The sequence below is a fragment of the Rhopilema esculentum genome, chromosome 18 (assembly GCF_057945365.1).
Source record: "Rhopilema esculentum isolate cy_ngs chromosome 18, ASM5794536v1, whole genome shotgun sequence".
In the NCBI taxonomy this organism is placed as follows: Eukaryota; Metazoa; Cnidaria; class Scyphozoa; order Rhizostomeae; family Rhizostomatidae; genus Rhopilema; species Rhopilema esculentum.
The window spans coordinates 2,443,055-2,470,939 of NC_142832.1; the positions used below are offsets into that span (position 1 = coordinate 2,443,055).

At 37.0% G+C, this 27,885-nt stretch overlaps 2 protein-coding genes across 2 annotated transcripts; one reads left to right on the forward strand and one right to left on the reverse strand.

Annotated features, from left to right (window-relative positions):
- Positions 1–871: 871 nt before the first annotated feature.
- On the forward strand, positions 872–8,832 carry LOC135680924 (uncharacterized). Its single transcript, XM_065195163.2, has 5 exons — positions 872–1,294; positions 2,202–2,366; positions 2,800–3,234; positions 3,512–3,836; positions 7,926–8,832. The coding sequence occupies exons 1-5, from the start codon at positions 1,132–1,134 to the stop codon at positions 8,191–8,193; spliced, it is 1,356 nt and encodes a 451-aa protein (XP_065051235.2). The 5' UTR covers positions 872–1,131; the 3' UTR covers positions 8,194–8,832.
- Positions 8,833–11,732: 2,900 nt separating this feature from the next.
- LOC135680921 (uncharacterized) lies at positions 11,733–22,887 on the reverse strand. Its single transcript, XM_065195159.2, has 5 exons — positions 22,535–22,887; positions 19,852–20,071; positions 17,821–18,147; positions 16,651–16,960; positions 11,733–14,784 (listed from the first exon to the last, which is right to left on the reverse strand). Exons 1-5 carry the CDS (start codon positions 22,748–22,750, stop codon positions 14,157–14,159), a joined length of 1,701 nt encoding a protein of 566 aa, XP_065051231.1. The 5' UTR covers positions 22,751–22,887; the 3' UTR covers positions 11,733–14,156.
- Positions 22,888–27,885: the final 4,998 nt, after the last annotated feature.

The following is a 27,885-nucleotide window of genomic DNA, read 5'->3' on the forward strand; positions in this document are numbered from 1 at the left end:
TACATTCGTCGTGAGCTGATAAAGCCTATTATATAATTCGCGTTCTATCTGTTTAACTGTTTGATAAAGTAATCTACCAAATGCAGATAGCAGTACAATAATATTTCCGGCCTTCCAGGGTGCGTGGCCTCACCCATTTCAGCCCCTCCACTTTTTGGCTGGTGCACGGTCCCTGATCTGAACATAGGCCCTTCTTTGAGCTTGAGCGCGGATTAAAAAGCTTTTAAATGGACCTGGACCAAAGGCTGCCGATTTGTATAAATAGATTTGATACAGATGATGAAAAGGACAATGAGATCTTAATCAAATGACATAACTGAAACTTCGGAGAAGAGGAAATTGATGTTTGAAGTTTCAATTGAATTTGAAATCAGGGACTTGTGATTGAATCTTGATTTTGGATCAGTTATTGATTTTGGATCTGATTCATGATCGAATGAAGCCCCTTTCCTCAATAAAATGATTTCTTTCATATCCTTTTCTTTTACCTTGAGTGTTCCAGGCAACCCAAATCCCTTTGATTTTCTTCAACCTTCTCCCTAAAGAGTTTCTTGCCTACCAGCATATGACAGTCAAGTGCACAACAGAGCCTCTCCAAAACCTAGGAAACAATACCTTTCTGTTCAGTTTAATTTATGTACATAAAGAAGCACTGGAAAACATCCTAGTGCCACGCTATTATTAAAATTTGATGCTTTTTGCCATTTTTTCGCCGTTAGTTGGTATTTTTTGTAGATGTATTAGTTTACTTGCCTTGTGAAACCAGCCCCACCCCCCCCCCCCCCACACTTTCCTCGACGCTCTGCTGTGCCTGAAAATGTGGTTTGGATTGACCCGGTGTCGTGTTACTTGAATGAAAACGGTGTGGAGAAATCCGGGGTGATATGAATCCGGTATCGTATAACTGAGACCTTAAATCCGCTACGCCACTTAACCACTTCTTGCTTGATGGTCCAGTTATTCACAATTGTAACAAAACCCCCCTAAAAGTTATAACAATTGAAATGTAATATTTGTCTGAAGGAGCTCAGGTGGAACGACGTTTTCCTGGTTTTGCCTGGTTTTGAAATCCCACGACGTTAAAAACGTACTTATAATTTTGATTTTTTTTCGACAACAGGGTCTGGTAAAATGGTTGGAAAACGCATTTGCTTAATCGGTGCAGGCCCGAGTGGAATGTCAGTTCTCTACCAAGCTGAAAAACTGCGAAAAAAAGGCAGAAATTTGCCAGAAATTGTTTGCTACGAGAAACAGTCAAACTGGGGCGGACTTTGGAATTATACATGGAGAACGGGTAAAGCTTTCTCCTTTTTTAAGTTACATCTTTAATGTTTTACGATTTATATTATTCGATGTTTTAATATTTGCATGCTTCTTTTGTTTCAACCCCTCTGCATAGTCAAGTGTTTTGTTTAGTAATCCAAAATTCCTGCGATTTCGTAAGCCTACCGAGGAGAAAAAGCTCTCGGGAAATAATTGATACTTTGTAATAAATTTTGAGTGATGGCAAAAAAGGAGAAACTGTAAGCAGAGGGAGGAAGCAGCAGTTGAATTGCAGCTTGAGTCGGTAAAGGCATCTGCTTTTTCGAGGGCAAGGATTGGGAAGGTGAATGTCAAATGATGACAAGATCAAAGAGTATTTGTTGAGCGTTACACGAATGTAAATGATGTTGAATACGTTGATAAAGACTCTCCTAAGAAGCATTGAGATTCAGAACGAGGGTCCGGAGCGAAAGTGTATAGGATTCGCCCGTTTACACGGAATGTATCGGAACACTTTTCAAATCACCTTCACAGCGGAGTGCTTTCACTCCGCAAAAGTGGTATCGGACGTATCGGATTGATGCGGGCCGTGTAAACGCAACCCCTATCCGATATGAAAAGTAATCCGATACGTGAGTAATCCGGTATCGTGTAAACTCAGCCTGAAGCAACATGACGGAACCTTGGGAAGATCAGGTGAAAGTTGACAAATCCAGTATAGAGCGGCAAAAGAGTCAAAAATATTTTATCAGGGCAATAGCATCCCGGAGGTTTTCCCGGTTGCCGCTTTGAGCTAAAGGGGGCGCCTCGTTTTCATCTTGTTGTCTTCTATTACATCCTGATTGCTACTCAATGACGTCAAGGCGCCATTGCGTTTCTACGTGTTGTTTTCAAAGCCACGCTTTAATTACCTTTACTATCTAATTTATATTTATCAGGTCTTGACGAATATGGTGAACCAGTTCACAGTAGCATGTACCGTCATCTATGGTCAAATGGGCCTAAGGAAGCGCTTGAATTGCCCGACTACACATTCGAGGATCACTACGGCAAACCAATCGCGTCCTTTCCATCAAGGGAAGTCCTTTTTGACTACTTAAAAGGTGCGTGTTTATACTTCCGTTATCAAAAGCAGGCCTGGCCATAAGACGTTTAGAAGGGGAACATTAAACAGCTCTTCTAGTAACTTCCAGGTGAGCTATTTGTAGATTAATAAGAATAGAAACAAAGAAAACATTTATTTCAAGGAAAGCTATTTTCTTTCTAGAGCAGTTTAGGAGGGCAATCTGTAGCTCTCCTCCAGCACTTGAGGAGACGCGTGTATATCTCTAACCCTCTCTTCCTTTTCTCACTGCAGACATTGCTGGCTTATATACTTGTGTCGTTGATGAATTTTGATACATAAAAAGCATATTTTTAGATGGTTTGTTTAAATACCAACCACGTCAACCTCGTGCCTCTAAGTGGAACATCAAAGTTAATAGTATAATAGGAAACACAGTTTATAATTAAAAAAATCGTTCACTTTCAATGCAGGTCGCTGGAAGAAAGAGGAAAGTCTCCGTAAATGCATACTGTTCAACCATGTTGTCCGCAACGTTGACTACAATGACTCCACAGACAACTTCACAGTCGTTGCAAAGAACTTAAAAGAGGACAAACTTTTGCCTCCGGAAGTCTTTGATTACGTCGTTGTTGCCTCAGGTCATTTCTCCACCCCAAATGTGCCATCTTTTCCAGGGATAGAAACCTTCCCTGGAATTGTGCTGCATGCACACGATTTCAGAGATGCCGAAGCATATAGAAACAAACGATTGCTGATGATTGGGTCGTCATATTCTGCAGAAGACCTTGCCTTGCAATGTGCTAAATATGGTGCTTCGTCCATTGTGTGCACGTGGCGAACAAAGCCAATGGGATTCAAATGGCCTTCTACAATCACAGAAAGACCTCTTCTGACAAAAATTGAAGGTTGAAATACGATTTTTTTAGGAAATGTAATTGCAAGTTGCACTGTAAGTATTTCCACATTTAGTGGTGTGGATACTTTTTCTATAGGATAGACAACTCAATTGAATGCACAAAAACTTACAGCCAGATAAAATTACTTGATAAAGCAAAGTTAGAATAACTCATACTACCGTATCTAATAGATTGTTTACAGATGATAAAAGTTTTTCCTTCAACTTTGGATTTTGGAAAAAGTATTAGTTAAAAAACCTCTTATACCAGATTTCCTTTGATTTAGGTTCTACTTGCCATTTCAAAGATGGCAGCAATTATGAAGCAGATTGCATTATTCAATGCACTGGATACCAAATCAGCTATCCATTTCTGTCGGAAAATCTTCGTCTGCGAGGGGAAAACTTACAGTACCTGGAGGGTCTTTACAAAGGAATTCTTTGGACTGGGGATGGCAAAGGAAAACTATTTTATGTTGGAGCACAAAATGAATACTATACTTTCACTATGTTTGACGTTCAAGCATTGTGGGTAGTTAAGTACATCATTGGAGACATGCCAGCACCAGATTGCAAAGGAATAGAAGAATACTGGGCATGTTGGGTTGAGAGGTAAAGCTGTGTAACAAACTCCTTTTCAGCAGAGATTGCAAATTTTGATTGGCAACACATTGCTTCATTTACAGTAGAATCACTTCTCTGATCCCAGCTTTGATATTCAACTCAGATATACACTGCTCTTCTGATTGTGTTATTTCTTATTAATAGCTATTAAAAATATGACTTATCCGTTCCCAATAAATTTTCAGATGAAGTTAGTTGCTATATTTTTGCCGAGAAGAGGGAGGTTAATCGTTTTAAAGACCCGTTACTGATAACAACATTGGCCTTCTCCAGTTGCTCCTCAAATAACCTTTGAAAAGTTTGAGTTAGATTTTTAAAGAGAAAGAGAGAAATTTAAGATTCAGAAGTTTGCACAGTGAATTTTTCTTTCATTTTAATGGTATATTAAGGGGGTTATATCAGAAAAAGAGCAATGGACATACTTCATAATTGACATATCAGAATCCAGATTTAAACAATCTTTTGGTGGTACAAAACTTGAAAATGGCTTTGAAAAAAGCAAACATTTAGTAAACTAAAGCTTTTCGTCTGACACTCTTCAGAGTTCAAAACGTCAGAACATAGACCGAAAACTCTACGCTAGGAAATATATATACCCAGTTGTGGATCGAAATAGGCCAATCAGAAACACGAGCACATGACTGTTGAGGTTGACCAATCAGTGCCGCTTGCCTATTGAGAATGTTACCAATGGAGTCCTAAGGTGAAAACGAACTCCTTTTGTCCACACAGTAGCTGTTTTTTTTATTACGAGCAGTTTTTAACAAATTACGAGCACGACTAAGCGATTTGGCGTACGATTACAGCGGCTCTCCCATCTACCACTCAGATTTTCTTTTGCATAGAGAGCATTTTCAAGCATTACGGTCTAATAATCACATCTTTATCATCTTTATCATTTATCACAAAATCTCTACGGCTAATAATGACATCTTTATCACTAAGCCTGATAAAGGGTCAGGAGTGGTTATTTTGAACAAAAAGGTCTACATCCAAAAAATGGAGAATATTCTCCTCGACAAAGAAAAGATTGAAAAACTGGGTGCTGTCGAAACACAGGATAAAACTGCCAAGCTAGAGCGGAAACCTCAAAAACGCCTCTTGGAGCTAGTTAACTCAAAAGTGTTGACCAACGAAGTTTACGATAGGATAACAACGTCCACAAATGTATGGCCTCCCTAAAATACACAAGCCACTTAGACCCATTTTGTCTATGATTGGCTCAGCACAACACGAACTGGCTAAGTGGCTTTCTGAAGTTTTGGACCCTGTTCTTCAAAAATATTCAAAACATTGTATCAAGGACTCTTTTACGTTCGCTGAGTTCATACAAAACTTGAACATCAAAAACGAAACATCTTTCGTGTGTTCTTTTGACATTAGCAGTCTTCTCACAAATGTCCCTTTGAGTGAGACCATCAAATATGTGCCGACGCTTTGTACCGGAGCGAGCTTAATAGCCCACCATTCCCAGAGGAAGTATTCATTGAACTGATGGAAACTGCAACACGTTCAGTTGAATTCAGCTTTAACAATGAAATGTATCAACAAAAGGATGGTGTCGCTATGGGTAGCCCTCTGGGACCTGCCTTGGCCAATATCTTTGTCGGCTTTCATGAAGAGCGTTTGTTTGACTGTAGGCAGGGAATTCCATGTAAGTGACTGAATTTTTGCCTAACCTCAAATGTCATTACTGATTTCTACTTAATCGACCCTGTAGAATACAAATCCAAGATGGGTCTCTTTCGATTTTGACCGAAAGTGCCTTAATTTGATGACGTCAGAAAACAAGAAATTAATCCATTCTACCTGCAATTTCTCGGTTCCCTTACACCCATTTTCAAGAATATTTGCATATTTTGATTCAGCACCACAAGGGCTATCGATTGACATATATTATTTTATTAATTTTTACTGACAAAGATATTTTAGAAATGACGTCATCATGACATAAAACGATGTTTTGCTTGGACTTCACTTATTTTTTGTTACCAACATGTGTTTCATGATACAGAAAATGCATTCCTTTGCAGGGCAATTCTTAGTATACCAAATTGGGGGCAATTTACCCCTTACCCTCTCGTTCTATTAATTACTGAAATAATAGTTTATCTTGTTCTTCAAGAAGAGACTTGTTGTGGGACTGGGGTATATTGTATGTTTAAGAGACTGTGTTAAGCTCGGTCATATAGAAAAGGAAGTCAAACATTTTTTATAATAAACTGTCTGTGAGGAACTCAGTACCCAATATTCATGACAATTAAGTAAATTTCAGTACTTAGACGTGTCTACTGTACGATATAAATTTCTTGTTTTCTGACCTCATCAAATTAAGGCACTTCCGGTCAAAATCGAAAGTGACCCATCTTGGATTTGTAATCTACAGGGTCGATTTAGTAGAAATCAGTAATAACATTTGAGGTTAGGCAAAAATTCAGTCACTTACATGGAATTCCCTGCCTACTGCGACCAAAAGCCAGGTGTTTATTTTCGGTATGTGGATGACACATATACCATTTTCAAAACAGAGGCTGAGTGTGATACTTTCCTAAAACGCCTTAATGGCCTTCACACAGCCCCACAGTTTACATTTGAAAAGGAAGAAAATAACTCCTTGCCATTTCTAGATGTTTTGGTTGAAAAATCTGGCACTGGATTTCTCACTAGTGTATAACGTAAACCCACATTTTTGGGGTTATACACTCGATGGAGTTCGTTTTGCCCAAAACAAAGAAAAATCAGCCTCATCGAAACACTTACACATAGGGCACTGATGATTTGTTCCAAGTCTAAACTCGACTCGGAACTTTAAAAACTAACTAAGATTTTTTTTTAGAGAACGGCTATCCAGAGGATGTTATTTCAGTTTCAAGGAGAAGATAGGAAATTTCTAGGCTGACGTAAAAGTTGGTCCTCAAAAGTGCCGGGTCGATCTAAAACTACCCTGGATCGGTAAAAGTTCCTTACGTTTTGAAAGTCAAATTAAACAAGCCATTACAAATTGTCCCTTTGCAGTCAACCCACGTGTTGTTTATAGTACGAAAAGGGCCCTTCCGTCAATCCAAAAGGACTGCGTTCCTGCCACACAAAAAAGTTCCGTTGTTTATGAGTTTACGTGCCAGTGTGATACTGGCTACGTAGGACGCACTACCCAAAGATTGGAGGATAGAATAAAACAACATGTTCCGCTTAGTATTAGAAACTAAACCCGTCCACAAAGAGAACAGCCACCTCGGTCTTGCAAATCTAAAATTACAACTAAAACCTGCGATTCTGCTATCGGGCAGAATTTGCTAGAAAACCCAGATTGTACAAAAAACTATAATGGCGACATGTTTCGGATTATTGGTAAAGCCCGATCGTCGTTCCACCTAGCAGTTTTAGAATCTATCTACATAAGCACGAAAAAACCGCTATTGTGTAGACAAAAGGACTTCGTTTTCATCTTAGGACTCCATTGGTAACATTCTCAATAGACAACCGGCACTGATTGGTCAACCTCAACAGTTATGTGCTCGTGTTTCTGATTGGCCTATTTCGATCCACAACTGGGTATATATATATTTCTTAGCGTAGAGTTTTGATCTATGTTCTGACGTTTTAAACTCTAAAGAGTGTCAGACGAAAAGCTTTAGTTTACTAAATGTTTGCTTTTTTCAAAGCCATTTTCATGTTTTGTACCACCAAAAAAACTCAAACAATGGTTCTGCATATGCACAAAGCTGGCCCATATAAGGCATTATCTTTTCTATAAAGAGCCAATAGAATATCATGTATTAGAAGGGCTTCAAAACTTTCAAAGAAAACTCACTTTAAGTTTAGATCAAATTCAAGAAAGGTTTAACTGAGGAGAAGGGGGAGCTTTTGCTGGACCATGAAATGCATCACATCACATTTTGGGATTAGTTCAATAATAATTTGAGCCACACCATTGATTTAATGATTATCATCTACCCTGTAACAGTTGGTAAATTTCACACTGATGCCCCCCCCCTGAACACTGACACTAGCCCCATAAATTGTTGTTGTAATGACTCAAAGTATAATTTTAAATAACATACTTGTCTTTTATTGAAGGAGAAGCAAACTGAAAGACTGCCATGATGAGATAGATTTCCAAACAGAGTTTCTAGATGGCCTTGCAGAAGAGTGTAATTATGGTTATAACCTTGATTGCAGTGAGATTTTTCACCAGTTGGAACATGATAAAGAGGAAGATATTCTCACATACAGAGACAAAAGTTTTGCATCCAAATTTACTGGCACACAGTCCCCTTTTCCTCACTGTACATTCATGAATGCTTTTGATGATTCCATTAATGCTTGTCTGGGAACTAGTCATTAATTAATAAAATTTATCAAAAGTAAATTTTCTAGTTTACAGATACAAAGAAAAGTTATGTTGAATTAGAGGCTAAGAAAATTTACTGAAGAAAATTTTTTTTAATGTTCATAAGTTTCCTATGCTTTATAGAGTAGTCACAATATTGATTTGTATCATTATTGAATACAATGGCAGTGCCATTGGAACAAAATTTGTATTGGAGGGGCTGCCTATTGTATTCCTTCTTTTTCAGTACACTGTTGTAAAGGAAGTATACTACAGTTTGACAATTATTGGGGGGCTCCAGCACCCCGGTTTCTACGGGCCTGAATGGTATTTTAATGGTATATTTTAATGGTATATTTTAATGGTATATTTTAATGGTATAATGGTATATTTAAAAATATTACAGCTTCAATGTCAAATTTCAATAAATTGATGATATTTGAAGCTGAAATTCAAATTTGCCATGTTCTCCATAAAATCAATCACAATTTTCTATAGCTACGTATCAAATTTGTGTACTTTTCTGATATCACGTGAGATAATGCAGCAATTTCGAATAGAAATTGCTGGAGATTTGACAAGTTGCACAAAATAATAGGCTGGACACACAGCTAAAAAGATCTTAATCTTCATGAAAAAATGAAATGTACTCATCCATAGAGTTAATCGAACCAAAAAGCAGAACACACAGCTCAAAAGCAATCGAACCGTAAGCACCTTAATTCAAGTCATATTTCAGACGCTGAAAGCTCATTTATGCTCCTTTTGGTTAAGTCTACAGAGCATGGCAGGTCTCGATAAGATCTAGAAAATTTAAATATGTACATGTGACGCAAAAATAGTGTTCAATCTTATGGTTCCGGATTCCACTTTCTGCAGACTGGGCTGCTATTATTCACACCACACACAACAAAATAAAAATCTTCGAAACAACACGCGGTACAAACATGCCCTGTCCCTGGCCATAACAGCATGCTCGCCTTAAACTATATCAAAGAACAGCCAGGACCAGGAGATCACATTAAAAAACAATATCGAAAAACGGTAATACATTAACATACCTATCGGTATTGTGGGCTTTCATATGGAATCTTCTGTGACCGTATCAGCGCAGCCATCTTCTGCAGACGTTTGAATAAAGTTTCGCGCTTTTTCTTCCTGTTCTTGAAGCCTCGACTTCAAGTTCAGGCATGACGTCACAGCTATTCTGTGATGACGTCGTATGATTATTTTCAAGAGCAGAACAAATTTTGTATAGACTGGAGCAGTGAATTCTGAAAAAGGCTCCAGTACATAATCATTTTCAAACTTTTAAGGAAGTTGCAAAATCTTCACAAATCAAATTTGCATATGTTTCAAAATGAGATACGATGAGAGCAGGGAAGTACCCTGCGTTCAAAAAGGGGAAGGCCGTAAGGCACCAAGAATAACAGCAAAGCAACAGCAAATGGATAAAAACTGCTGAATGTCGCAAGGCCATTGAAGTGATTCACGATTTTAGGCCTAAGGGAGTATGCAGGAAACGCTCCAAAGAATTTTTTGTGGCCGCATTCTTCATACCCTTTTAGAAACATAGATTCTTTGTCACATGGATCAAGGACATATTGAAATAGAAGTAGGGAGCATTTCACAACTTGGAGGGAACATAGCACATGTAGGCAAGAAAGGGGTACCTCCGTGAGCTACAAATAGGTACTTTACCTGTTTTTGAAAAATGGGGGAGCACGCCCACGGTTTCTACGTTTATGCATGTGGACATCATTTTTGACTGTTTCAAAACTTACAGGTAGGGCTACCATATAAGAAGCTGAAAGTAGTAATTTTCTGCGTTTTAAAAAGATCTTGTAAAATTTCGATAACAACATGGTTTTTACGGGCTCCGGACCTTTTAGCTCCTTCTGGTACCCATGGTACCAAGGTATCGACAACTTGCAATGTGATCCTCAATTGCTTTCCATCCACTAGCAACCATTGAAATGTCACAGAAAAGATGAAAAACGACAGGAATTTTCTCGAATCATCATTCTAAAAAATTATGCCATTTGCACAAAGAATGTAGGACTGCGAGGACGGTATAGTTTCTGAATATCTACAAGCCACGCCAAAACATAACACAACGAAATCTAGCAAAATAAAACAATTAATCATACGTTATATGAATTAATCATTAAGATATAGGCTATTTACATAAAAATTATTGGATGATGAATACATTAACCAACTACTATAAGAAAACCTATCAACTAACGATTTACGTCAGGACCTAGTGAAGCAACTCCCCACCCATACTGGTACATAAATAGGAAAAAGTGTACATTTGTATCCGTTTTGGCTTGGAGTCTACATCATAGATTGGAAACTGATACATTTAAAAACTCAGATAATCGGAAATAGTTTCAAAATGGTGACATTTGGAGAAGCAACATGGACGCATCTGTAATTAAGATGCTAAAAACTTGACGAAAATGGAGTTTCTTAAAAGCAAAAACGCACCACATCGGTATTGTGGACTTTCATATGGAATCTTCTGTGACCGTATCAGCGCAGCCATCTTCTGCAGACGTTTGAATAAAGTTTCGCGCTTTTTCTTCCTGTTCTTGAAGCCTCGGCTTCAAGTTCAGGCACGACGTCACAGCTATTCTGTGATGACGTCGTATGATTATCTTCAAGAGCAGAACAAATTTTGTATAGACTGGAGCAGTGAATTCTGAAAAAGGCTCCAGTACATAATCATTTTCAAACTTTTCAGGAAGTTGAAAATCTTCACAAATCAAATTTGCATATGTTTCAAAATGAGATACGATGAGAGCAGGGAAGTACCCTGCGTTCAAAAAGGGGAAGGCAGTAAGGCACCAAGATTAACAGCAAAGCAACAGCAAATGGATAAAAACTGCTGAATGTCGCAAGGCCATTGAAGTGATTCACGATTTTAGGCCTAAGGGAGTTTGCAGGAAACGCTCCAAAGAATTTTTTGTGGCCGCACTCTTCAGACCCTTTTAGAAACATAGATTCTTTGTCACATGGATCAAGGACATATTGAAATAGAAGTAGGGAGCATTTCACAACTTGGAGGGAACATGGCACATGTAGGCAAGAAAGGGGTACCTCTGTGAGCTACAAATAGGTACTTTACCTGTTTTTGAAAAATGGGGGAGCACGCCCACGGTTTCTACGTTTATGCATGTGGACATCATTTTTGACTGTTTCAAAACTTACAGGTAGGGCTACCATATAAGAAGCTGAAAGTAGTAATTTTCTGCGTTTTAAAAAGATCTTGTAAAATTTCGATAACAACATGGTTTTTACGGGCTCCGGACCTTTTAGCTCCTTCTGGTACCCATGGTACCAAGGTATCGACAACTTGCAATGTGATCCTCAATTGCTTTCCATCCACTAGCAACCATTGAAATGTCACAGAAAAGATGAAAAACGACAGGAATTTTCTCGAATCATCATTCTAAAAAATTATGCCATTTGCACAAAGAATGTAGGACTGCGAGGACGGTATAGTTTCTGAATATCTACAAGCCACGCCAAAACATAACACAACGAAATCTAGCAAAATAAAACAATTAATCATACGTTATATGAATTAATCATTAAGATATAGGCTATTTACATAAAAATTATTGGATGATGAATACATTAATCAACTACTATAAGAAAACCTATCAACTAACGATTTACGTCAGGACCTAGTGAAGCAACTCCCCACCCATACTGGTACATAAATAGGAAAAAGTGTACATTTGTATCCGTTTTGGCTTGGAGTCTACATCATAGATTGGAAACTGATACATTTAAAAACTCAGATAATCGGAAATAGTTTCAAAATGGTGACATTTGGAGAAGCAACATGGACGCATCTGTAATTAAGATGCTAAAAACTTGACGAAAATGGAGTTTCTTAAAAGCAAAAACGCACCAGTAAGGGCAGGACCTAAGCAGTTCTTGCAAACATTTACATTTCATATTTTCATTGTTACTGACTGCACATGAATGTACGGACACCAAGAGTTTCCAAATATGTCAATTTAATACAGTTGAATCTATTGGAGTCGGACCTTCAACGGGTACAAGGAAATTATCCGATTTAGTGCGTCTGACATAACCGGGGTACGACTTGCGACTTGAATGTAATAAGAAAATCCAATAAGAACTGAAAGTCGGCCCGACCTAGTAAAAATCCGTATTATCCGGGGTATGACTTGTGACTTGAATGTAATAAGAAAATCCAAAAGGAACTGAAAATCAGCTCAACTTAGTAAAAATCCGTATTATTTGGGGTACGATCTAACGGGATTCATCTATCTTAATCTGTGGACCTCTCATTTTGCATGTCTCACAGTTTTGACATTTATTACCGGTGCATTTAATTAAACTGCTACTTACTATTTCTACTTTAACATCTAATAAATGTGTATACATGTCTGCTACTAGAAAATAATCTTCCTTAATACACCAACCTCTTAAATAATCTCACAGATATTTAATTTTAGACATGAACACTGGCATTCATATCACTAACATTTTGAGCTATCATAGTCCTTACTCCGAATTTATTCGATCGCACTTTTCATTTCAAAGCAAGTGGCATATTTAAGTAAAAAATAATTTGTTTTAAATATTTTCCCAGTCATGTAAAGCTTTTCTTCCCCGAATGAAAACAAAGGAGTCCTTTGCAGGACATGAAAATATCACTCCGTATTACAGATAACCTACTAACGTATAAGTATTGCATTAATTATTGTATTAGAATCTTAAAATTATGAATTAAACAGAACTCAACTCAGATTCGAATTTCAATGTTAAATCTTCTGTAAAAATATACTGAAGCATCGACTTTATAGCGAGACTATCAAAGAGGAAGGTAGAACCAAAATCGCATCATTGAAAAAGAGCAGAAGGAAAACTCGCTGTGGCCCCTTCGTTCTTTCTTCGATGCGATGATAAAAATTGTCGTTTGGTTATCCTCGTTTCAGAGAAGAAGTGTTCGTATTTCTTATTCGTTTCTCGTTTCATATTTCGCTATTTTCAATTTGAAAAATATGCCTTGTGTGAGCTTCCTTGCCGATGGCAAACTTGGTTTGCCTCGAATACATTTGCACATGGGCTTGGCAAAGGGTTGAATTCTTATGAATGGGATTTCCCTTCTGCCTTTTTACTCAATCTTCTAAAAGCTAAGCTCAAGCTCAGCAATACACTAAATCTTAACAGCTTAACAGCTATACACTAAATCAAAGAAATACTAAATGAAAGGCGCGGTTTTCATTTAAAAACATTAAGTCTTTTGTAAGATTTAGCAACAGCTATATATCTGACATAATTTTTACTGCCTTGAACGTCCAGTAATACGAACAATCAAAATTTGTTCGAGTAATCGAAAGCTCGAAACATCAAATTTGACTATAACAAGGATAACAATCAAGGAAAAATTCTCATTCGAATAAAGAAACAAATAGAATCAGCAGGCAGTCAAAGCACCAGATTTGGACTGTATGTAGACTTGATACTCAGATCTGACGAAATACTCAAAGTTAACTTCACATGCCCTCTTACAAGGGTTCAAGAATATTAAAATCGTGAAGAAAATGCTACTTTATTCACAAGCTGTTTCGACGGAGATTGATGATTCTAACGGAACTAACGAATTTGAGCAAATAGGAAGGGTTAGTACCCGAATAAGAAGTCAAACGCTGTCTAAATATCAAAAGTTAAATGCACATCTGAAGTGCGTATTATTCGATAAGAAACAGGCCGAAAGGGTATCATAAAGGCAACTTCCATACTGTTTCCTTCCCGTGATTCCTGCAAATGAACGAATTCGGTAGTAGTAAACATGAAGCAGCATCTTGAAATCATATAAGAACGTTTAAACCTGCTTCATACAGGAACGAATATTTATTTCGCAGCAATGAACACAAAGTTTTGGCAGTATGAAAATCACTTTCCCGTATTGACTAACTGGAAATGGATCTTCATTCGTTTTGCACTGAAAGCTTTGCTTGCTTCGGGGGAATAGATATGAAATCGGTCTGCGAGCTGCCTGCCAATATTCCACTGGTCGATTCTGTGCCCGCCTTGCCACACTTCTTTGTTTTGGCAGCACGAGCTCCGCAATGCCTTCTTTTTCTCAGCTTTCTGGGTAGAGAATTACATGTTGTCATCTTCTTCATATCCGTGTCCTCTAGACGTGCCGACGTTACCTTGTAAATGTCTTTGACAAAGACTTCAGTCTCCACGGAGACGAGAAGGTTCGAATCTGTATTCCTGATAATGCTTTCAAGCTCTTCAATTAAGTTTGCTGACCTCTGCAGTCGATTTTTCGCTATGTTTACTATTGACGACAAAGCCATACGGAAATCATGCTCCCTTCCAGATTGCAAGTAAACTTTTATTTTTCTTTGCAGATGCTTCGCGTCGTTATTGCTTCCTGGCAACGGTGCTTCTATGTTGTCCCTATCGATAAGGATTTCTTTAACAGGGTTGTCAAGAACATCTAAAACCCAACAGTTCATTCCGACCCATTCGGATATTCGCTCCAGGCCTTCAAAGTGGCGTCGCAACAGTCTGAATTTGCTCATATCTCCAGTGTGAATGTACTCCCTATAAAAGAAAATTATATTTCAGCTAGGTAGGAACCAAGGGGCGGCAGGGGAGCGCGTCATCTACCATTGAAAAGTAAAAATTCCTTTTTATTCTACGTCTTCACATTTTTTTTCTAATCGGTATAAAAACTTACAATAACAAATTTTTTTCTAATCGGTATAAAAACTTACAATAACAAATTACCTAAAACACTACGTACGAACTACTAAACTACAGTACAAGGACAGGACCCAGGAGGAGCAATATATAATGACTGCCCCCTGGGATATGACATGTATCTAAATATAACTAACAATACAATTATAACACTACATCTATATATACTACATTATAATACTAAATATACAGAAAAATACGGTGAATACTGATGTCTCACATTGGACGCCATAGGAAAATATGTTACAATGGTCAAGGTTTATATCCAGTGTTGGTTTAGAATATTGGTATGAAGTAGAGATGAATAGTCATTACATTTTATAAGCCTAGCGTCAAATTTGAAATGATAGATCTTTCTTCTTCACCTTCTTCACCAAAATTCTTAATATGATAGATCAAAAAATGTTGTAAATTGCTTTGAAAAAAGCAAACTCTTTGAGGCTGTTCTCTTTGAGGGGCAGCTTTTGAATCGGCCCCTTCTCGATCTTGTAGGTCTAGAAACACTGTTAAAACAAGTGATTCTGCCATCGGTCAAAATCTTTTAGATAGCCCAGATTATGCAAAACTCTATAATGACGACATGTTTCAGAAAATTGGCAGAGGCCGGTCGTCTTTCCATCTAGCAGTTTTGGAGTCGATCTACATACCAACAAAAAAGCCGCCATTGTATAGACAGGAGGAATTCGTTTCTTTCTTGGACTCCAGTGGTAATTTTTCTTTAGGCACGTGGCACGGATTGGACAACCATACCGATCTTGTGCTTGAGTTTTTCTGATTGGCCTATTTCGATCCACAACTGGGTATATATTTTCCAACGTGTTCTTTCGGACCCATATTCTGACATTTTATGCTCTGAGGAGTGTCAGGCCAAAAAGCTTTTATATTTTATAAAATGTTTGCTTTTTTCAAAGCCATTTTCAAGTTCTGTACCGCCGAAAAAATGTGTTGTACACAAAGTGCTGCTGTTTAACACGACACTTTATGGAATCTTTATAAGGAATGGTTTACATAAGCTTACTATTTACTATTTATAATGAGCTCAACTGACAAGCATTTTGACTCAGCAATCGAACTCCAATTCCATCGATCTCTCTCTTTGATCTCACCTTTCTCTACCTCGACTCTTATCGAATCTGTACGACCCGCGCGCGGCCGCAACCGTTAGAATCTGCACTAAAGGTAATAAATGGCAACAGGCACATTATAAAGCTGGAGAAAGTCAGCAGTATATGTAATAAAATGTGGGCTCTTGAAGTTTTAAAAGTTTGAATGGCATATGGCCACACGTTTTTCAGAATAATTCCACGAGAGTAAACCATAGCAAGTGTACTCATGCCAATACAGAGAATTAAGTACAATCTGAAGCAGGCATTAAGGCCTAATCTTTTCAAAGAGCAAACATTTTTTAATAAACTAACAGACAACATGAAGAATGAAGCAATTTTAAGCTTTAAGAGTTTTTGTAAATATTTTAACTTTGACTTTTAATATTTATCTTCATCATGCATATAACTATTATTACTTTTAATTCATGCATATTTTAGACAGATTTTCTATTAATCACATCACGACACATCAATAGACACATCACGTTGTTGCTGAACAAAGTTAACCTGTATAAATATTATATATATTATTATTAGTATGACTACGTCATAACAAGAAGCCTCTTAACCCCACTAGGGCCTAAAAACATGCGACACTTACCGGTAAGACTTTTTCGCCTGCACTTTTTCAGTGGGCCTATACTGAACTTGGTGACATAAGCCTTTTTCTGTTTGCCATTTCCAAACCTTTTGCTGACGATTAACAAACTTATGACTGTACTCCAAAAATTCTTTCCAACGCACAAATTGGGTTTCCACTTTCAACGCAAGATCAACATACGTAAGAAGAACACACTGTACAAGGTTTGCTTCAGAAAAATCGTCCATTTTTGACTTAGCATCGTCGTAAAGTCTCCTGGAAAATTTCATGTATTCCCTCACTTGTTTTCGTCCAAAGCGATGTAGTCTACCTGTATTTTCAGAAATAGAAGAATAAAGAAATGATGAACATTGTAAATGTATACAAGCAGCAAATATTTTTGTACTTCTCGAAAGGAGGACAGATTCAAATGAGTTTGCTTTTTGCACGAAATAAAAGAAGCGTTTTCCATGCACAAAGCAATCGAAGCTGCATAAATGTACATTCAACCAACGCTGATTGTATACTAAACGTCGGAAAAGATATAACCACAACCAGAGCTGCGAAAATATTGGAACTTAGAAACTAGATTCCGAGAATTGTTTACGGCTGGTAGAAATTTTGTTCACAAAAACCATATTTGCAGGTGTTAATTACAGTTGAAATTATCTTATACTAATACACACACACCTTTATGAAACAAGATTACCTAAAAAACGGTTTAAGTAAACTCTTAAAGACAGAAAAAGACTATATATTGGTCATAACAGCATCAGAAAACGTGCCCTTGAAACTGCCAATCACAAAAAGGTTACAAAACCCAGCAAGATTCAGAATTCATAAATAGTATTCTGTGTCAAATGTTTGTTGAATTACTAAGTGCAATACTTTCGTCCAGCTGAAAACATTTTTCTCATGTGACAGGTTCTAAGAGGAAAGTTATTGAAAATCTTATGAAAATCATGCCATATTTTGGTAAAATACATGTAAAATACAAGATATCATGGTTTAACATTTTTGTTGTAATTCACAGATTATCTATCTAAATAATTTGAGCTGATTTTAATATTTAATTTCGCAAAAAAGTGGGTAAGCCATGGCCCCCTGCCCCCTCCCCTAGGGCGCAGGCCCTGATTGATGCCTGTATGTTACAAATAACTAGTATCAATATCATCTTGAACAAGACCTTACCGCTGATATAGTGTTCTCCAATCAGCTGTGGCTGGAAGTAGCTTAAATAGGTTGGTGTACTTTTGTTTTTTACCAACACATCCTCCATCATCGCATACTTCTCTCCAAGTCGGAGATTCTTGTAAAGCCGTTTTCTTCTGCTTTGAGCTTCCTCTGGAAAAATTGACTCAACCTTTTTGATTCCACGAAAAAGTTTCTTTAAAACCTGTTCTTGAAAGGCAGCTTCTGAACCCCATTTCAAAATTGCCGATTCATGAGCTTCCGTCCAAGCAATATTGCGCCGCCCGCCTGTCAATTCCCCTTTTGGCAATTCTTCGTCTGAAAATCCTAAATGAAGCAAATGAATTAGATAAAATAGATAAAATCATTTTAGTAAATCTTTGATGTTACTAAAGTTAGAATAAAATTAACCTTCAATAAGGCAAGATTTGGCAGAAACGTATTGAGGTCCAACCAACATATTGTGTTGGTAAGATCGGTGTAATCTATTGGTTGGTAAATCTTCAGTTACTTCGATAATTCTTAGTTTGTCTGTTAAATCCTCTATTGGTAGTTGAAAAAAACTAAATCTTTCTTCATGAATGCCTTTGTCAGTAAATTTTACTATTGATGACCCCCCTGTTCCTATTTAGGAAGGCCCAGCTACGCCACAATAAGCAGTAATTTAGAAAATTAATTTCAGAAAACATGAACAAATTTGCAAAAATACTGTTGCTTGCAAAATCCTTTTCTAATTAGATGAGACTTTTTAATTATGAGCTAATCCTTTTAAGTAAGTTATTATACTCATTTCAGCTCATTATGATCAAATACGTTTTTGCTGATATTAAAAGCAACATGGTACATTAATTAGAAATTGGATTTTAATTGGAAATTAGATAAAGATACAGGAAAATACTGCCTATGGGGAAAACAAAAAAATATCTTGTCGCAAGCAATTTAATCTTCATAATTTTTTATCATTAGATACTATATTTGGAGTAACAAAAGAAAGAATTTAAGAATTATTTGTATTGCAAGAAAATTTTGTTGTTGTTTAAAGCCATAAATGTAGCCGCTACAGAGTGACCTTGAAGCATAATTAAATAGATCAGGTCTCAGCGCTATAATGATCATTTTAAAATCTAATGAATATTTCAAAAGGTCAATTTCATCAACAATGAAACATGATTATCTCACTAAGATGCTCAGAAACCTACCTCACAGCTTGCTAGCTGGATGACAACCTACTAAATGATTATTTATTTATCTGATGATGTTTTCAAATATATGAAATCCAGTTATTGTTGCAATTGAAGTGAAATTGAGCATCTGGCTTCCTTAGTGCAAAGAGTTTGTGAAATAATTAAAAGAACTAGCTAAGTCAGTTTTTTCATCATGAATGTCCTATAAATCACAAGCAACATGCTTTCCTTAACATGAAATGGACACAACTTAAGATAATGAAGAAATAACTGATTAAATATCACAAGGTATTAATTGAAATAGTAAATTTCAGGTAGTACAGGACAGATTTTTTGAGGATAATCCATAAACGAAAAAGCCGCCATTGTGTAGACAAAAGGAGTTCGTTTTCTCTCTTGGACTCCATTGGTAATTTTTCTTTAGGCTCGCGGCACTGATTGGTCAACTATACCGGTCTTGTGCTTGCGTTTTTCTGATTGGCCTATTTCGATCCACAACTGGGTATATATTTTTCAAACATGTTTTTCGGAACCTATTCTGACGTTTTATGCTCTGAGGAGTGTCAGACGAAAAAGCTTTAAGTATGTTGTAAAATGTTTGCTTTTTTCAAAGCCATTTTCATAATCCATAAACTTTCATTCACCTCTTTTGGCAATATGTATCTTTTCAATTTGTCACAACTAAAATTATTCTGAGCAAACTTTCTTCCAACCCAGTAATGTCACAGGAAACATTCTACCAAACTAAGAATGTTTGCAAAAAGTATACAAATGCACATAACAAGCAAGAAATACAATAAAATTAAATTTTGGACAACGGTTAAAAGAATAATCAAAATAAATTTACCCCAAATTTTCTTTGCCCTTCCAATAGGCAAAAGAAAAAATTTCATACTGGGTGGATAAGAACAAAGAGTGCTCCATGTAAACATCCAATCAGGAAGCATCCCTGAAAATGTGACATGATTTCTTTCCTCGAATATAATCTGTGATTTGTAAATCAAGCGATAAACTGCATGGTAGCTGTCAAATTGTCCACTGACTAGCAAGCTGATGCGAAAGTCAGCCTAAAAACAAGCAAAAATACAGTTTTTATTGTTCTCTAAGACAGGCTCTTCAAAGCTCTACTTACTATCCCATCATTAATCAAGAAACGTATTTGGTGCCTTACAAGCTTGAGCAATGGTTTTAACACAGAGCATCATCAATTGTGCATCCTGTTGTGATGACACAAAATATGAGCACTCAAGTATCTAATCTGGTATCTGAATTTGGGACGGTTCTTAATTGTAAATTCTATCATTCCTGCTGATATTTCAACATAAATTAGCACTTTACCAGTTATGCAGGCACCAAAATTAAACCAAACAAAATTAGAAACATCTTAAAATGTATAACTGAAGAATAAGTTGGGGTGGGGAATGTTAAAAGGAATTTCACCAAGCTTGTCATTTTAACCAAGCTGACGACTCCTGGCCTATGCACTCCTGGCCAATGCAGTTGGAAGACAGAACTATAAAACCTCAGGCCCTATCTGGAAGTTGCCTGAGTACCATAACTGGCTGGAAAACTTAATAGTACTTTATTAATGAAACACTACTATTTTCATTCAATATCCTTCTGCTTTCTAGAGGTAAAACTGCTGACGGGGTTGGGGAAGCTTAGCCCCTATTGTAAATAACAAAAACTCTTTTCTACTTGCTGCTATTGTTTATTGAGAAATTCTTCACAAGGCCTCTTTGTACTTGTTATAATAACACATCCTTGTTTCTACCAATTTCCATTCACTTCCACTGTTTTTCCATAGCCCTGTATTCTTATACCATTCCTAGCTTAGAGTTTTTGATCTATTTTTGACAATTTAAACTCTGAAGAGTGTAAGACGAAAAGCTTTAGTTTACTAAAATGTTTGCTCTCTTCAAAGCCATATACCATTTCTCTTACACCACATTACACCACCTTTGTTTAGGTCTACATCAACATTTGTCATCTTGCTATATTTATCCTCCTTTCTTCAACACATCATTTAACTCTTTCCATCCATTTTTGTGTCTAATTAAGTAACAATTAGCGGCTTTTGTTTTGGTTTTATGTGAAGAGTGTAAAATTAAAAAAAGGTGAAGATAGAAATACTACACTACACTACAAAACTTATATTTTCTTTCATTATAAAATCACTCCTTTGCCCACTGATTCAATAAAATTTCTACTTGTACTTCAATTTACTGCAACTAAATTAAGCAATTTTCTAAACTGGTTCATACTACAGTCTTGCAAAGCATGATTTCTTTGCACAATAACTTACAAGCTTTTGACACATCTGCCACTATTCAGATAATGGACAATTATCTAGACAATTGGTGACATCTGTTCACAAATTTTGCAAAGAAGAGCTTACATTTTACTGGTGAAGAGATCAAAGTTGACACATATAAATAGAGAGCAATATAAATAGGCTTTGAGTGGCAAAGACTTACCAATTAATTTTAAATACAAAAACGTTTACTTGCGTTCAATTTCAATTCATACGAAGCTAAGTGCATAAATTGTTTATGAGCATGGATCTCCTGTCTATGGGGCACCCAAGAAGCACATGATCAAGACTGAAACACCAATAAAAGTTGCTCAAATGCAACAAATTAGAACCATTTTCTTAAAACATTTCATATTATTTTAGTTATATACCAAAGCATTTTAACATATGATATGTTTTTGTGCTATAAACTGCATTCTTTTAAAACTTGTCCTAACAGCTTCAGAAATTTGTAGAGAAAATTTACAAAATTTGCAGTTGCCTAGTGGAGTGTGACCAGGAAAGATAAGTAGTCAATAGAAAAACCTAGTTTTATTGAGCATTATTTTATTCCACTAAGATATTAAAAACTAAGGTAGGCAAACATCTTAATTAACTAATTATGAAAAGTGATGAACATGCTTATCTCACTTACTTCAGAAAAGCACTTAATCAGGATATTGAAGGAACAAAGTATATCTTATATCATTCACAAAGTGACAACACATGCTGATTGTTGCTTACCTATGGGAGGTTGCCTGATTACATATTTGAAAATGGTTTCACCCACAAATGTCATAAAGCTAAAGATATCATCAACAAATAGAAAAATTAAAAGCCAAAACATATTATGACTTCCGCCTTGAATAATACAACAACTCTTGAATAATGCTGTCTCTTCTTGGATCGAGACAAAAAATGGCATTTAACTGCCCCCATTTCCTTTGTAAATAAATAGAAGAAGCACAACTTTTCTCTCGAAAATCACCCGACGTCATCAATTCCATTAAAAATTTCGGTCTTTTAATTACAAATGTGGCCAGTTCCACATAAGGTGCAAAGTACGTTTTATATCTAAAAACTGCATTTGACATAGATTTTATCGTGTTTCTCAGAAGAATGAAAATTGATAGTATCTTCGCAAAAATCAGACTACGTCAAGCTCGACGCAAGAGATATGTATGCTAACCTTTGCTCAAAACTTATCTAATTTGACAAAGAACTATGCAATCGTTACCTTCAAAAGCTCTCTCCACAATACTCCGTTCCCAAGACATTCAGAGTGCAATTTTTGGCAAGTCTCGCTGAGATTCAGAAGTGTCTTTGCGGGCAGCCATTCCAAAATCAGGCCTAAAACTTCGGGACTCAGTGTCTCTAGGTTTCCTCTTCTTTGTGCAATTGACAAGGTGCTCTGCGATTTCTCTTGCTCTGCTCTAGTTTCGATATGCAACATTATTCAAGATACCTCATTCATTTGTACAATGCGTGTGCCAGATTGTTGAAAAAGTTTCTTGCGAGGAAAAAGTTGGACTTGTTTCCACAACATCTCGGCAAGAAATTGTTCAACTTCAAATCGAGGTCAAGTTTTAACGTGACAGACCCACTGATCCTTGAGGCGTCAAGGTGGGCAAGAGGGTTCCATAGAGCCCCCATTGTTCTTTTCATAGCACTACACCCCACCCGTGGTTAAAAAGTAGCCATAAGAGTTCACCTAGACATCTAGCCAAACACAAACCAGGGTTTAACTTATAACGAAGGCAGAATTCAGCCACTTGAAGGTGAAAACGACATTTTACTGCGTACGCACCAGATGGCTTTTACGAGCAATAGGGCCACAGCTGTCCACCTATGACTCTCTCTCTGTCTGTGTCTGAATTTCGAATGGACAGTTTCAGAAAAGTTGTTACGATGTTAACTGCAACCAACAGCATAGCCAAGATTTCCAGTTTCGAAGAGTCTGAGACCTTTACCGTGGAAAAGTTTTATTACCGCGCCCTTTTTTATCAAGCTCTTGTCTTGAAGTAAGGCAGAAAATGGTGCAGATCAATGGCGGCGCCAGCCACTAAGCTCTGGGGGGGGGGGGGACAAACCAAAAGAATTTAAGCCACGCCCTTTTAACCACCAGAAAACGCCCTTTTACCAACAGGGAACGCCAATTTTATCCGAAGGGAACTGTAAAATAAAGTATTTTCTTTTTTAAAACCAAGATTCTTCAATAGCGATCGTATAATCAGCAGCAACCAACAACTACAAAATGACGACTTTATTCAACGAAAACTTCGACTCGACTGGACTTGCACTCAAAGAACATACGCTTTTAACAACACGAGTGACGCACATAAAACCCTAATGACACAAATTAACGGCAAATGGACTAATAACAACTAAAATAGAGATGGCACGATGACAAACAAAATGACTGACGCAAACATCGGAAGAAATTCTCATTAACAATAACGAACCACAAACACGATGCACGACAGACAAAACTAGTTGTATAACATTACTCCCTCCTTCAAAGACAAGCCTCCTGGCTTGAATTATTCAGAGAGAGAAATGCAAATAGAACAACAAACAAAACAAGAAATTTAAAATAAAGTTAGTTCACAATACAGCTACTTCATGTAATATCTCTAAGCGGTTCTCCGTAGTCTCTTTTCAAATGTCCATGTTTCCAATCAAGTTTGTGTTTCTCTTGGAGGGATTCCCTTTTATCAGCCATTTGTTGTCTTTCATGACAAATCTCTTTTCCAAGCGAAGAAACGTGCTCGTAAGATTCCATCTGATTCTGCCCTTGCGTTTCATAAGAATGATTAGGCACTGATGGAACAACATCAAACTGGTAGGGCATTGTCCAATCCTTGAGTTGTCGATTTAATTCCCTCAAGTCCTTCATTTTGGCTTCCAGTCCATCTAGTGCGTTCTGAAAATTTGATACATACTGCGGGATCCCAAACTTGATACTGTCTTTGACGTCACTAGCCTGGGCATATCGCCTGTCCCAGCAGTATTTTGAAACGTGGCCTATTCGTAAGCAGCTGTAACAAATAGGCCGTCCGTCCTCCCCTCTGTATACGTTTGTGCGGTTGGCGAAGGGGTTTCTTGCTTTTTCTTCAGCCAGCCTTATCTTTTCAGCCATATAAGCGATTACTTCTGTGACGATCTCTAATAAAATATCTTTCGATTGCTCCAACGACATCATTTTTTTCAGCTCCAAATGAAGGTCGCGAGTTGTCACGTCGTGGTCACCAATGTAAAATAAAGTATTTTCTTTTTTAAAACCAAGATTCTTCAATAGCGATCGTATAATCAGCAGCAACCAACAACTACAAAATGACGACTTTATTCAACGAAAACTTCGACTCGACTGGACTTGCACTCAAAGAACATACGCTTTTAACAACACGAGTGACGCACATAAAACCCTTATGACACAAATTAACGGCAAATGGACTAATAACAACTAAAATAGAGATGGCACGATGACAAACAAAATGACTGACGCAAACATCGGAAGAAATTCTCATTAACAATAACGAACCACAAACACGATGCACGACAGACAAAACTAGTTGTATAACAGAACGCCTAAGACTAACTTTTGTTTGAAAATTGGCAGTTTTAAAATCATAGGATTACATCACAAAAAGTACGGTGTCAAAATATTACCCCTACCCCAACATTTTCTCATTAAATTTGGACGAAATACAAAATCGGTTCTGCTGAGAACTGGGGGGGGGACGTGTCCCCCCAGTCCCCCCCGTGGCGCCGCTACTGGTGCAGATACTATAGATGTTGAAAACTAATGGAATCCTTTGAAAACTATTGATGCCTTGTAGACGAAATGTGTCCCCTTGAATTTTTAAAATCCCAGTGGCGGAAATCAAGGGGATGTGGGGGCTCAGTTCAGGCCTCTCCCATTTAGCAATCTCGTCGGAAAATTCGGGCTTTCATCCGATAGTTGGCATAATTAAACTTTTCAAAGCCCATCCAAGACATATCTAGTTTCCAGGGTCACAAAGAGCGGGGAAATGTGTGATCGAATTCCTTATGGCCTCAAGATGTAAGGAACATCATAAAGTAAAAAATAGATTTAAATAATTGAGTTAATCAAACGTAAACAGAAGTAAAAAATACCAAACTATTTTGACTGCAAGAACTCATTCTAAAATTTATTTTGGGCGTGTTTGCCAATTTTTTTTTGCTCGTTTCGCTTACAGAGGATTCGCATTTTCCAGGGGCATTTATAACTTCTTTGTGCCCTCTAACATTCCTGATATAATATTAGCCAGTACTAAAAAATAAAACAAAAAATGTATGACAAAAATCAAAACTGCTTGCGAATTGTATATCTAATTTCAATTCTGTAAAGATTAGCCGAAATTTCCATCGGATTCTTTCAAGCAAAAATTATTTTCGAACGTATCCCTGAAGAAACTGAAGAAAAAAAGTAAAATGCAGAAAATGAACGTTACAATTACAATTGTCATGAACGATTTGTCAATAGTTTGATCGGTCGACCTCTTGTATCTTCAATTGCCTTAGATGAGATATCGATCGTGATATAAAAATCATTAATGGATTGTCCTTCTAGCTACTTAAGTAAAGGGTGTGGTCTGCGAAGATTTCTAAAGGGTCCCGCCTAAAAATCACCTATTTTCATTAAAATATGTAGTGACAAATTTTCTTTAAAATTAGGCATGATATTATCTTGTCGGAGGGATGGAGAGGAGGGAGAAAAGGAAGGAGGAGGGAGGATGAGGGGAGAGAAAGGGAGAGGAAGGGAGAGGAAGGGAGAGGAAGGGAGAGGAAGGGAGAGGAAGGGAGAGGAAGGGAGAGGAAGGGAGAGGAAGGGAGAGGAGGGGGAGAATAGGGGAGGGGAGAGGGAGAGTACGCATGTCCCAATGACATTTGTCAGTTGAAGGTATATAATTCTCCTGAGGCTATTTTATTCATACTGACAAGACTACTCGACAACGACATTGTGCTAGTTTTAACATAGTAAATGGTTTTACCTTATCTATGGTTTTACTTCACAATGACATGTTTCGATTCATCTGTTAGAGTACCTGAAAGGCAAAGCTTCGAAGAACATGCTTAATAACCTTGGTACCAGACTCACTGGTGCGCCTACTTTTTATCAACTCTAAACTTCCATAAATGAAAATGCTGGACACGCCTGTTTAAACATAAGGAACCAAAAAAAGAACTGTTCAACAAATGTTTACCAGACAGAACAGGCTCAAAACTCTGCTGTGTAAAAAAGGAGCACAACTGTTTGGAGATAAAATCATAAGGTAACTAATTGAAGTAATTGAGTTTTTGACCTAATTCTTTAAAATAATCTAAAATCTAAATATTGGCTTTGTTGCAAGAGAAGGTATAAAATGGGAAGAATTAAAAAAGCTCAAAGATCCAGTGGCAAAAAGCACAAGGGTATTCAATTAAATAACATAACATAACATAACATAACATAACATAACATAACATAACATAACATAACATAACATAACATAACATAACATAACATAACATAACATAACATAACATAACATAACATAACATAACATAACATAACATAACATATTTTAATAAAACATTATATAAGGTAGAACTTGGAGTGCACATTTGTGCAAATTTCACCGCCCAAAATTCTAGTTCCTCTCCTTTTACAAAACCAATTTTACAGGTTAGACAATAAGAAGACATTATTAAAAGACCTTGTTAATTTTAGTAGGAATTTCTTTATGAGCATTTAATTAATTACTAACAAAGGTACGAATTTGTCGTGGTAATTCAATGAAATGCCATAGGCAACCTCAGATGACAAAATCTGTCAAATTGAGGGGTCCAATTCGAGAATATACGGCAGCAGTGGAAGCTCATTCGAGGGGGGGGCTTATTGGAAATTTGTAGTTTTAGGGTGGGGGCTTATTCGAGAGGGGGGGGGGGCTTTTTCGAGGGGGGGGGGGACAATTCGAGGATTTACGGTATTTGTGCTTATCATTAATGAAAAAAACCTTTTCAAGAAATATTTGACACCAAGTTTCCAGATTGTTTCAAACATTTATATATAAAACTAAAAACTGTGTCAAATATGAATCATGTAAACACGGTGCAATCCTATAACATTTTGCTTATGTGAGCACCAGTCTGCTGTAGATGTCTTATGACCAGTCCTATATGAACACCATTAATTCTATAACCAAAAAAGGGTTATCCAAGCGTTTGCAATTTATATGAGGTAGCACTTTACACAATTTCCATATCAGTTGCCTCAGATAAAGTAGAATTACAATTTTTGCACATATAAAGAAAAAGATGGACTGATTAAGAGTGAAAACACGCACGCAAGATGAGAAAGGGCCTATGACGAATGTCCTAAGGGAAGGAGCTGATCATGTTTAGGCCTTATCAAACGAAATTGAGAATTTTTTAGTCAGAAATAAGGTCCCCTATCGAAAACTAGCTTATCGAGCAGTTGAAAGCTTTGGCTTAATTATTAAAAAATTCAAGGTTTTCGAGACCTCATGCTCCTTGCTCGCTGCCACCACTCCTTATAAGGAAATTTTTGCTTGCAGAAGGCTC